The 12,562-nt window shown below is 50.4% G+C and overlaps 1 protein-coding gene across 1 annotated transcript in view; it reads left to right on the top strand.

The window, feature by feature from the left end:
- Positions 1-12,562, top strand: part of LOC132439796 (protein-arginine deiminase type-2) — a 43,836-nt gene that overhangs the window by 15,783 nt on the left and 15,491 nt on the right. The window contains exons 4-6 of the mRNA XM_060034503.1: positions 4,237-4,298; positions 7,311-7,428; positions 8,582-8,707. Coding sequence (XP_059890486.1) covers positions 4,237-4,298; positions 7,311-7,428; positions 8,582-8,707 — 306 coding nt within the window. The remainder of the gene's footprint in view (positions 1-4,236; positions 4,299-7,310; positions 7,429-8,581; positions 8,708-12,562) is intronic.

Genomic DNA, 12,562 nt, shown 5'->3' with positions numbered 1-12,562 from the left:
TAGTTCTGTGCTGAGTCCACGCTGAGCCAAAAACACCCCTGACTTCAGAGTGGACAGTGTTCTGGCTCTGCCTCGTCCAGCCACATTGTGACCACCACCCTGAGCCTGTTTCCTCATCCGCAAAATGCGATTCACGGTGAACTCCTGCACAGTGTTTACAAGGGTTCAGTGGGGTGGTGCATCCCGAGGGCCTGGCGTGGGCTAGGTGCGCAGTCGATGCTCTTTGCTTTCCTCCCTTCCTCTTGGGGCCGTCCATTTTCCCTCTGCCTGGATGAAGCTGAAGAACCTTCCCGTGCCTCAGTCTTCCTCCTGGGATTCGAGAACGAAACTATAATGCCCTTGGCCAAATCAGACTGTGGGTCTTGGTCCCAGTCCTGCCAAAAACCTGTTATGTGCCCTCCCCCTCCAGACCTCTTTTTTTTTTTTTTTTTTTTTTTTGGCTGTACCACACAGCTTGCAGGATCTTAGTTCCTCAACGAGAGATTGAACCCGGGCCCACGGCAGTGGAACTGCAGAGTCTTAACCACTGGACCCCCAGGGAATTCTCTAGACCTCCTTTTTCCCAGCTATAAAATGAGAGTTTTGAGCTCATTTGTCCCTGAGGGCCTCTGAGCCCCCAGTTAGGGCTGATTTGCCAAGCCCTCCAGGTTAAGGGGGAAAGTGGGAGGGGAGGGATCTCGGAGGGAGGAATAATCTCACCCTCTTTGCTGTGGTCCTGGCAATGAGAGCAGTACATGTACAGGAGCCTTGAGAATTTTTAGCATCAGCTAAGGCCCTCATTCCTTGCATCCCCTCCGGAGAGCTGAGGATAACTGCCCTAGTTGGCTGTTGGGGAAGAGAATCCTTCCTCCCCAAGCTGCCCAGTTAGGCAAGAAGGCCCGGCACCCTGCCACTGTCCATGGGGGGCCGGAAGCCCGCCAAAACTCTTATGCCTCTGTGTCGAAGCCGAGGCAGTGTTTTGATTCTCAGGGCAGACTGCCTTGAACCCAATCCCAGTGACATTTCCAGTTAATCTGCCCCATACCCCAGGTGCCACCTGACACCTGGGGCTATTCTGGGGAGCTGAGGTAGGATTCAGAGCCTCTGGGAAATGTCTGGACCCCAGAGGCCCTGAAACAGATGTCCTCTCCCTCCTTCCCCAGGGAAGACAGAGCCATCCCGGGAGGCCAGAGCCCTGCGCAGACCATGCCCGCCCTGCTCCCGTCCCCACAAAGACCATCCCTTGGAATCTAGATAAATTGGACATTGGGGGAAGCTTTGAAGGGGAGAAGTCCTTGAGGGATGGCTTATAGCTTGAGGGTGTTTCTGAGGGAGGGTGGAGGGGAGAGGAAGCCATTCCAGTTGACTGTGAAGTTGGGTCATGGGTCATAAGAGAGAACGTGTCGAGCACTGTGGGAGGTCGGGAGGTGGGCGATAAGGGAGCCCCATTACGCAATGCCTGAATTTCATAATGGGAAGTCAGTGAAACTTGTCTGAATTTAATAAACCCAGAAAGAGCAATAAGCACGTTATTCGGTATTATAGAGATTGCCTCAGGCAGGTGAGGGGACGGGCTGGACAAGGAACTCCTGGGTTTTTTTAGAAGCTATTTGGTACTCTTTGATTTTTTTTTGTTTTTTGCACTGTACAAATATTACATTGATTTAAAAAATTTAATTTAAGAAATTCATAGTGGGGAGTTCCCTGGCAGTCCAGTGGTTAGGGCTCGGTGCTTTCACTGCATGGCCTGGGTTTAATCCCTGGTCAGGGAACTAAGATGCCGCAACCTGCGCTGCACGGCCAAAAAAAAAAAGTAAGTAATGAAGTAAAGCACAATGAAGTGCTTCATAATTTCTCTCCTGTGCCCCACTGCTTTCACAGACCACAGGATCCGTGATGTGGAACCATCTTGCAGCCTAGAGACCAAAGCCACACGGCTGCCAGGGTGGGGAGGTGGCCAACTTCCCTGAACTTCAGGGGGGAAGTCCTGGTCTTGAAAGGCAGGCTTGGGTTTTGGAAACAGTCCAGGGTAGAGATCAGCCTCAGACAGTGGAGGGAACGGCCAAAGGCAGGAGTCTGGAGTCAGAGACCCGAGTGGGACCCCTGGCTCTGCACTCTCTGGGGACTTCATGGTCAATGCCCTGCTGGGTGTCTCTGTTTCCTCATCTGTATGGTACGAGTGGCTGGGTGGAGAGGGGGGCAATTGAAGGGAAAACACACATGGGAAGTGCTGTACCGTCCACAAAGAACTATATGCGCAGGAGAGATTGTTATCTTGAAAAGCAAAGAGTGATTCCTGGAGGAGGCTGGGTCTGCAGCCGGTCCCCAGGCAGGAGCTTCAGGAAACCAGCCTCCCCGAAAGGCAGCATTCCCTAGGGAGTGTCCCGCTGGAAAGTTCATGAAGGTCTGGGAGCCAAAATCAATATTGTTGCTCCAGGACCTTGTTGTTTATCCATCCTATATATTACAAGTTTACATCAGCCTCTTTAACAGTAGCTGGTGGTGCCGCCTTCTTGGCTTTCTCCCTAGAATTCTTATCCTGCACCAGCCTCCCAGCTCATCAGCCCAATTTGCTGACAGGTGACGTCTCCAAGTCTGGGTTTGCTCACCTGTAAAATGGGAACAATATTTATCTCATAGGACTGGGGGCTTCTTGGGAGCAGGCACGGGGCCCCGATTGCCCACCACTGGTCCCCACGACTTGTGTGGTGCGTGGAACACAGTAGATGCTCAACAGTGATTTGCTACGTGAATGGGATCAATGGGAAGAGTTTATTTAACTATTTCCTATAGCGCCTGACAGTGGGGCTGCAGAGGTGGGAGTGCTGCCTCTCCAAGGACCAGGTGCCCTTAAAGCCCCCCCGCTCCTACCTCCTTCAAAACCCAGAAGAGCCACAACCAGGGTTAAAAGGGAATCGGACTGTGGGCAAAGGGAGGCCCCGAATATAATACCCCGACTTAGGAGAGAGAGAGAAGATGTTTCTGCCTCTTCAGGGAGAGAGCACGCCTGCCAAGGGGACTGCCCAGGAATCCATTCATTCCCACCCAACTCCTACCTCGGTGCAAGTCATGCTCAGCATGAGGCCGAGCCCACTAGGCAGTTCGGGGCCCTGAACCCAGCTTAGCTCATGTGTCGCGCCCATAACCTTCCCAACAACTCCCCTGCCCCGCCCCGTCGGTCTGTAACTCAGGGAGCCATGTTGCCTTCCAAAGGACACTTGGCAATATCTGGAGACATTTCGGTTGTCATAGCTGGGGGGAGTTACTGGCATCCAGGGGGCAGAGGCCAGGGGTGCTGCTTAACACCCTGCAGTGCCCAGGACGGCTCCCACAGCAACGACAACAAAAATCCGGCTGAAAGTGGCAGTAGTGCCCACCATTGCAATTAGGGCAATTCATCTAACTGGAAAGGGCCCCACTTTTCAGATAAAGAAACTGGGGCTCAGAGAAGCTGTCTAACCTGCCCAAAGCCACACAGCTTATAAGCAGAGAACCAAGGTTGAAGCCCAGCACCGTCTGGTACTAAACCTTGGGCTCATTTCAATGCCCCACACGGTCCCCACAGCAGGCCGAGGGATAGAGAAGGTCCCTCCCCCAAGAGAAAGGATAAACAGGGACCCTGCAGTGGATCCTCTATCTGGTGGCCTGGCCTCTTGGGCACCCTCAGATCAAGAGGGGTTGAAGACCCAGTTTCCCACCCAAAGTAAAACCCTCAGTCCTTAGAGGTGGGCCCTAGACCACCAGGAGTTCTGGGAGAGAAACGCACACACGTGCACGTATGCACACACGCCTAGGGCAGACTAGGAAAGGCAGGTAGGGAATCCTATGAAAGTTTTCAAAATATGAGCTTTGATTCAGACCAGACGCAGCATGTGCTTCAGTTCTGCTCATGCGACCTGTGTGCCCCTGCGCATGTGGCTTGGCCTCTCTGAACCGAGGCTCCCAAATCTGTCCAGTGAGGCTCATCCCATCCACCACCCAGAACTGACTGAGGAACAGTAAAGGGGTGAGAGATCCCTGACCCACCTGGCAGCCCCTCCAAGAGCTGCGCAGTCTGCACGGTATCTGCTCGTGTTTCCATCCGACAGTGGGGGGTGTTGAGGTAGGGGGTTGGCTAAGATGCCCTCAGCAAGGCACTCCCCTTCTGGGAACCAAGCAAATGGGTGAGCTGCACCCTAATCCCACCCTAATCTTCCCCCTGTCCCAGGCCTACCCAGTCTGGCAGGCTCAGCAACTCACCCATGTGTCTGTCCCCAGAGATCTCCTTGGATGTGGATGCAGACCGGGATGGCGTGGTGGAAAAGAACAACCCAAAAAAGGTACCTCGCTACAAGGGCAGACTGAACGGGGGGCTTCCAGGGCCAGAGCCCCAGGCTGGGTCCTGCAGGCAGCCGTGATCCTCCCAGCAAGCTTCAACAACTGTCATTTTACAGATGAGGAGACAGGTTCCCAGACACACACTCCAATGACAGAGCCCACCAAGGAGCAAGCTCCTTAGAGGGACAGCGATGGAGCAGGTTCCCGAGTCCCAGTGGCTCCCATCCACAAGATGGGGACACCCAGTTCACAGAGTTGGTGGAAAGGATGAATGTCCTGCCACAGAGGAAGTACTGCCAAAGCATTTGCTCTTATTATTTTGCCTTTTTTTTTTTGGACCATGGGGAGCAGAAGATTGCATTAATCGTTTCCAATTCAAGGCACATCATCTGTAATGGTGCGTGCACAACCCCTCTCCCGTTTTTAGTTTTTCATTTATTCATTCATTCGTTCATTCATTCATTCATTTATTCTCTTTGATCCTGCATTCCCCACTCCCATTCTGCTCCCCTACGAAGGAGCACTTCAATGGTTTTAACACATCACTTTCTGTTCTTGTGATTCTTGCGAAACATGCGGTGTGGTTTGCGTGTGTGTATTTTTAACTTGTGCAGATAGATAGCATTGTGTTCTCCAAGTCGTTGATTCCTACTTTTTCCTCAACCCCATTTTTAAGCTCTGCTGGTTTTGCTCTATGCACATCCAGGCTTCTTTTTTCCATTTTCTGCCCTTGTATGGCATTTAAATTTTTGCCATGGCCATACATTACTTTTTTTTTTTTTTTTTTTTTTTTTTTTGCGGTACGCGGGCCTCTCGCTGTTGTGGCCTCTCCCATTGCAGAGCGCAGGCTCTGGACGCACAGGCTCAGCGGCCATGGCTCACGGGCCCAGCCACTCCGTGGCATGTGGGATCTTCCCGGACCGGGGCACGAACCCGTGTCCCCTGCATCGGCAGGCGGACTCTCAACCACTGCGCCACCAGGGAAGCCCCCATACACTTCTTTTATAATAACAACGTAAAGTCTGGTTTAAATTATATGGAGATGGATACTTTAAAAAGCTAAATAAATACAGCCCATTGAGAAGCCTGGGGCCTAGCAGCCAGCTGCAGACTCTCGGCATGTCCTCAGGCCTATAGGGGAGCCCATTCCCCCAGCCTTCTTAGGGGGCTCTGCCCCAGCCCTGCCTTCCTGAGGGCAAGGCAGCCCCACACATATGTTCTCTGTGTCCATGGCCAAGCTACGTGCCAGTAGGCACCACAGAGGCCTCTGAGGCATCCAACCTCCGCTGAGGAGCTGGGGAGTCACCCAGTCCCTGTGGGTCTGAACTTACCCAGGCTTCCTCCATCTGGGCCAGTGAAGTTTCATACGTTCTTTACTCATCCCATAAATATTTTTTTTAATTTTATTGAAGTATAGTTGATTTACAATATTGTGTTTAATTTCTGCTGTACAGCAAAGTGACTCAGTTATACATGTATATATTCTTTTTCATATTCCTTTCCATCATAGTTTATCCCAGGATATTGAACATAGTACCCTGTGCTATACAGTAGGACCTTGTTGTTTATCCATCCTATATATTACAAGTTTACATCTGCTAACCCCAAACTCCCACTCCTTCCTTCCCCCACCCCACCTCCCCCTTGGCAACCACAAGTGTATTCTCTATATTTGTGAATCTGTTTTTTGTTTCATAAATATCTTCATTTGCATCATATTTTAGATTCCACATATAAGTGATATCATATGGTATTTGTCTTTCTCTTTCTGACTTACTTAGTATGATAATCTCTAGGTCCATCCATGTTACTGCAAATGGCATTATTTCATTCTTTTTAATGGCTGAGTAATATTCCATTGTGTATATGTACCACATCTTCTTTATCCGTTCGTCTGTTGACGGACATTTAGGTCATTTCCACGTCTTGGCTATTGTGACTAGTGCTGCTATGAACATAGGGGTGCACGTATCTTTTTGAATTATGGTTTTGTCCAATATATGCCCAGGAGAGGGATTGCTGGATCATATGGTAATTCTATTCTTAGTTTTTTGAGGAACCTCCATACTGTTCTCCATAGTGGCTGCACCAGTTTACATTCCCACCAACACTGCAAGAGGGTTCCCTTTTTATTTTATTGAAGTATAGTTGATTTACAAAGTTGCGTTTAATTTCTGCTGTACAGCAAAGTGACTCAGTTTGACATATCTTATATATGTATAGTCTTTTCCATTATGGTTTATCTCAGGATATTGAATATAGTTCCCTGTGCTATACAGTAAGACCTCCTTGTTACCCATCCTATATATAACAGTTCTCACCTGCTAACCCCAAACTCCCAATCCTTCCCTCCCCCACCCTACCTCCCCGTTGGCAACCACAAGGCTGTTCTCTGTGTCTGTGTGTCTGTTTCTGGTTCATAGGTAGGTTCATTTGTGTCATACTTTAGATTCCACATATAAGTGATATCGTATTGTATTTGTCTTTCTCTTTCTGACTTACTTAGTATGATAATCTCTAGGTCCATCCATGTTGCTGCAAATGGCATTATTTCATTCTTTTTAATGGCTGAGTAATATTCCATTGTGTGTGTGTGTGTGTGTGTGTGTGTGTGTGTGTGTGTGTGTGTATTATGTTTGTTTATTTATTTATTTATTTATACCACATCTTCTTTATCCACTCATCTGTCAATGGACATTTAGGTTGTTTCCATGTCTTAGCTATTGTGCTGCTGTGAACATAGAGGTACATGTATCTTTTCGAATGATAGCTTTGTCTGGATATATGCCCAGGAGTGGGATTGCTGGATCATATGGCAACTCTATTTTTAGTTTTTTGAGGACCCTCCATATTGTTTTGCATAGTGGCTGCACCAATTTACATTCCTGGGTAGTGGCTGCAAGAGTCTCATACTGGGTCTGTCTCTCCAGTGTCCTATGGGGTCTGCGCTGGGGTTGAGAATATCTGTCAGAAGATAGAGAAGACAGCACTGACCTCTCTCCTCGCCAATGCAGGCATCCTGGACCTGGGGCCCTGAGGGGCAGGGAGCCATCCTGCTGGTGAACTGTGACCGAGACACACCCTGGTTGCCCAGAGAGGACTGCAGCGATGAGAAAGTCTACAGCAAGGAAGGTACCACAGAATCCACACTTGAGCTTGGGGTGGGGAGCAGGGAGGAGCAATGAAAGCACTTATGATAAGTCTTGGGCTGGGCCAAGGGTGAGGCAGGTGTGACCTTGGGTCTCCTGAGGATGGTGGACTCAGGTATCCACTCCTGCTAAAAAACAGACAATAAAACTATCGATATAGTTCAATTGGAACCATGTTTTTTTCTTTTAAAGTTTTTTTGTTTGTTTTGTTTTGTTTTATAAATTCTTTTATTTATTTTTGGCTGCATTGGGTCTTTGTTGCTCTGCACGAGCTTTTTCTAGTTGTGGTGAGCAGGGGCTACTCTTTGTTGAGGTGCGCAGGCTTCTCATTGCAGTGGCTTCTCTTGTTGCAGAGCACGGGCTCTAGGAGTGCGGGCTTCAGTAGTTGTGGCACGCGGGTCCAGTAGTTGTGGCTCACAGGCTCTAGAGCTCAGGCTCAGTAGTTGTGGCACACGGGCTTAGTTGCTCTGCAGTATGTGGTATCTTCCTGGACCAGGGCTCTAACCCGTGTCCCCTGCATCGGCAGGCGGACTCTCAACCACTGCGCCACCAGGGAGGCCCCTGGAACCACGTTTTCTAAGAAGTTGTACATATGTAGAAAAAGGAGCAGAAGGAAGTTCCCAAAAGGTTATAGGAAGTCATCTGTAGTGTTGGAGATAACAACTACTTCTTATGCTTTTTCATAATACGCAGGCTTGAGGTTTGCTTTGTCCTGATTATAAAAGTAACAGGCCAACATTCCAGCCACAATTCTCCTTTGTTCTTTTAATTAAGATATAATTGACACACAGCACTAAGTTTAAGGTATACAGCATAATGATTCGATTTCCACACATCATGAAGTGAGTATTACAATAAGTTTAGTAAACATCCATCATCTCATATAGGTACAAAATTAAAGAAGTAGAAAAACAAAATTGTGATAACTCTTAGGATTTACTGTCAACAACTTTCATATATAACATACAGCCGTGTTAATTATGTTAATCATGTTGTACATTACATCCCTGGTAACTTATTTATCTTACAACTGGAAGTGTGTACCTTTCGACCACCTTCATCCAGTTCCCCCACGCCCCCACCCCGCCCCAACGCAATTCTCTTAATTCTAACCTCCTCATGCATCCACCCCTCAGACCTCAAGGACATGTCCCAGATGATCCTGCGGACCAAAGGCCCCGACCACCTCCCCACCGGATACGAGATCGTTCTCTACATTTCCATGTCGGACTCGGACAAAGTGGGCGTGTTCTACGTGGAGAGTGAGTGTCCCCAGCCTGGCCCTCCTGCAGTTCCCATCCAGTCAGTGCTCTCTGAGATACCCCTCGGGGGCCCAGCTCCTCCCTTTAAGGCTCCCCAGACCCCTCCCCTTAGTAGTCACAGGTGCAGGTGACTGGAGAGGGCCAGCTTCTTGGTAATGGTAACCAGGACCACCGTTGTCCTGTGAAGTCAAGAGGACCCGTGGGATAGATCTCTCCTCCCTCAAAGGAGTTGGCAGTGACAGATTTATGTGGAACCCCGACGAGTTCCACGTGAACCAGGGGAGGAAGGGCTTTTGAGGTCCATCTTTCCCAGAATCACATCACCTTCATGATACCTGAGGCAGGTACCCACTCCCTCCCACCCCCACCAGGTGTTTTCTGCTCATCTCAGACTTTCTGAACATGAGAACTGCCCCTGACTTTTAAAGAGCCCGTGACGATGCTGTGGGCACCTTCAAGGAGCGGAGCCCTTGTCCTCTTGCCAAGGACAGGGCCTCCTGGGTCCCCAGTGAGTCAGGAACGTGCTTCTGCCATGGAGCTAATCCCCGCAGCTGCCTGCTCTGTCTCGTTCCTTCTGTGAATCGGTGTCGAGCCCCCTCAGTGCCAGGTGCTGGTCTCAGCACCGGGATCCCTGGGTGAACTCTGCCATCACACCCTGCCCTCGGGAAGGAGACGGTCTAATGAGGAAAGCACAATTGGAGGAAATGACACAGACCAAGCAGTAGAAAACGGCAGGGGCAAAGGCGAGGCACCGCTAGCCTAGATGGTCTGGCAAGGCCTCTCCAAGCAGGCGACATTTGAGTTGAGAACCAAAGCAACCATGAGAAAGAACCAGCCGTTCATGAGCTGAGGGAAGAGTGTTGTAAGCAGAGGGAACAGCGCGTACAAAGCCCGGAGGAGGGAACCAGTATTGGAGGAACAGACAGAAGACCGGAGGAGGGAGATGTGTTGGAGTCAAGGTCAGCGAACTGGGCAGGGGCCAGCGCATGCAGAGAGGGCTTGCATTTTATTCCAAGCGCACTGGAAAGCCGTTAGAAGGTTTTAAGCAAGTGACTGTCAAGGTCTGATTTATGTATTAAAAAGCTGTCTCCGCAAAATCGTTTGCTGTGGTGCAGGGTGAGGCCTCCCCCGCATGCCCAGCTCTCTGGGGGGCCCAGGGTCTCCAGGCTAGCTCTGGGGCCCTCCTCTGACCAGGCCCACTAAGAGCAGTCGCCATGAGGACTTGGTCCCAGTGGCCCTGGACCCTCACCTCAGGGAGGGATTTAGCCAGGACAGCAGTGGACCCAGCTGCCACCTGAAGCCAGTCCACCTCCTGATCCGCCCTGGGCTCGGGCAGTGACCTCACGCAGGTTGGAATGTCCCCAGAGTCAGGCCGGCTCCGCCACCTAAGCGGGCCGGAGATGTTGATGCTTACCCTGTCCAGGCCAGGGTTGCCACGGCGGATGGGGCTGCCGGCCGGACAGGAAGGGTACAAGCAGGATCTCGGCTTCTCGAGCACATTGTGTCGTATTGTGACCCTCAACCTGTTGCTGCTAGTGACACCTGGACATTATCTAGAGTGTCTTTTTGTTGATGACAGTGGATTGAGATCTGGCCCTTAATCACATCCCTCTCCCTCACTGCCATCGAGATGGGTCCTGAGCAGACAAGAGAAGGAGGAGCCACTGCTGTGAGTGCTTTGCGATGCTGTTCCCCGGTCTGTCTCATCTGGGCTGCCATCTTGCAATGTGGGGGGAGGGGCGGTGTTACTGATGCAGCGATGATCCCAGAATCGTCAGTTTCCCACAGAATTGGAATCCTGGGTGAATACTCAGTGCCACACTAACCGGGATGAAAAATAATTCATCTGTGGTACAGTTTCCTCTTCTTCCTTTTCAGTCATGCAGGCATTTGGGGGTTTTGTCAAAATCCATGTACACCTGTGGATAAGAATATGTTGTGTTACATGAACGTCATGTGTCACCTGTGTCCCTCAAGGGCAGGGGGCTTGGCTGGAGGCTGAGGGACCCTGAGAGGGAGCTCCAGAGCCCAGGAGGTTCAAATCCTGCATCTGGGCAAGTCTACTCACCAGGCCAGGCCTTGGGTTCCTCTTCTGTGATGTGACGTGGGGCTAAGGAGAGGCCTGACAGTTCCCGCTGGTGACAGAGATTAGATAAGGAACATGTGTCAGCACTCAGTAGCCGGCCCGTGGAACACTCTCTCTTGCTTTTGGGGGGTTATTATTATGAGTATTAATTACAGTAAGTCCCCTACATACAGACGAGTTCCGTTCCAAGAGAGCGTTCGTAGGTCCAATTTGTTCCTAAGTCCAGCAAAGTTAACCTAGGTACCTAGGTACCCAGCTAACACAATCCAAGGGCAAGCTGCAGTTTCACTTACGCCGGATATTGATGGAACGCACGTTCGCATCTTTGAAATTTCGCAACTTGAAGGTTCTTATGTAGGGGACTTACTGTATAATGATTGCAGTGGACAGGTGTCTCCAGTGCTGTTAGGAGGACCCAGGTGTCTGTGCTCCAGCCTCAGATTCTGCCTCAGGATCCCAAAGTTGGGACCTGACCTCTTCCTACAAGGGTGCAGTGACCAACTTGTCCCAGTTTGCCCAGGATTTTCCTGGTTTTAGCTCTAAAAATCCCTCATTCCAGGAAACCCCTCAATCCCAGGCAAACCAGGACAGATGGCCACACTATCAAAGAGTCTCCTTGGGAGGTGGAATGGCTCCAAAGTGACCAGAAGGGTTATGCCACATGCCAGCCTGCGGGACCGATGCCTGGGGCTAAGGAGAAGTCAGGGTGGCTGGCGGGGCCCAGCCCGAGGCACGTGGGCTGCTCAATAGAGGGTCATTGTTGGTTCCTGCAGGGAGAGCTGGTCACACTCAGGCAGGACTGCACCCAGCTGGGACAGGGGATGGGGGAAGGAGGCTCCGCGGGACAGTGGCTGGATTGTTCCCGCTAAGTCATCAATCTACCTAGAGCTGGCCCAATACACTAGAAAGAGAGGCACATGTAAATTGCAGGCCATAGAGGGGGAAAAACTGCATGCAGATGGGCAAGAACGCATCCTTCCATCTGGCCCAGCTCCCCTGCCACACACACACACACAAAAACCACCTAGCTGCCCAGAGCCCTGGGAAAGTTTTGGAGTTTTCTGCAAAGACAAGTCAGTTTCCAGGCCTGAGGATCTCTTTCCTAGCACCAGTTCAAGTGCAGCCTGGGACAGGTGGACATTGGAGGGCCTGGGTGCCCGGGGGAGAATTTTTTTAATTATGCGGAGCCATCTGGATCTACTTAGTGATTGGGACACAAGGCATATGTTGTCTTTTCTGAATGAGAAGGACTTCACCTTCTGTCTTGAGCTGTTCCTTGGGACACCCAGTGTCTGAGTCTATATGCCTCATTTCTTGGGCCCACCTAAGGGAAGGTGAGGTGAGGTATTTTTCTTTGCCTTCTGTTCCTAAGCCATTCAATGAAAAGGTCATGAATTTTGCAGTAAGGGGTGTGCTGACACATTCATGGGCTCTCATAGTAGTAATACCAGCAAGTCCTAGCTGTGTTACCAATGGTTACCCTTGGTTACCGAGCTTACCTCAATTGCTGATGCTGTCATTTTATCTTGCAAGGACCCTGTGGCGTAAGTGTTATTATCCCCCATTTAACAGACGAGTAAACTGAGGCTCAGGGAGGTTAAGTGAATTCCCTGAGGTTTTGCAGCTTGTAAGCCAGAGAGGTACTTGAACCCGCATCTCTCTGACTCTGGAAGTAATAACCACTAAGGTAACCCACCCTTAATGAGATGTATAACCAGGGTCTAGTTGAGCACATTGTCCTACGTGAGGAACCATCCTGAGCCTGGGCT

Source organism: Delphinus delphis, chromosome 1 (assembly GCF_949987515.2).
Source record: "Delphinus delphis chromosome 1, mDelDel1.2, whole genome shotgun sequence".
Classification (NCBI taxonomy): domain Eukaryota; kingdom Metazoa; phylum Chordata; class Mammalia; order Artiodactyla; family Delphinidae; genus Delphinus; species Delphinus delphis.
This window is presented reverse-complemented; position numbering and strand designations above follow the sequence as displayed.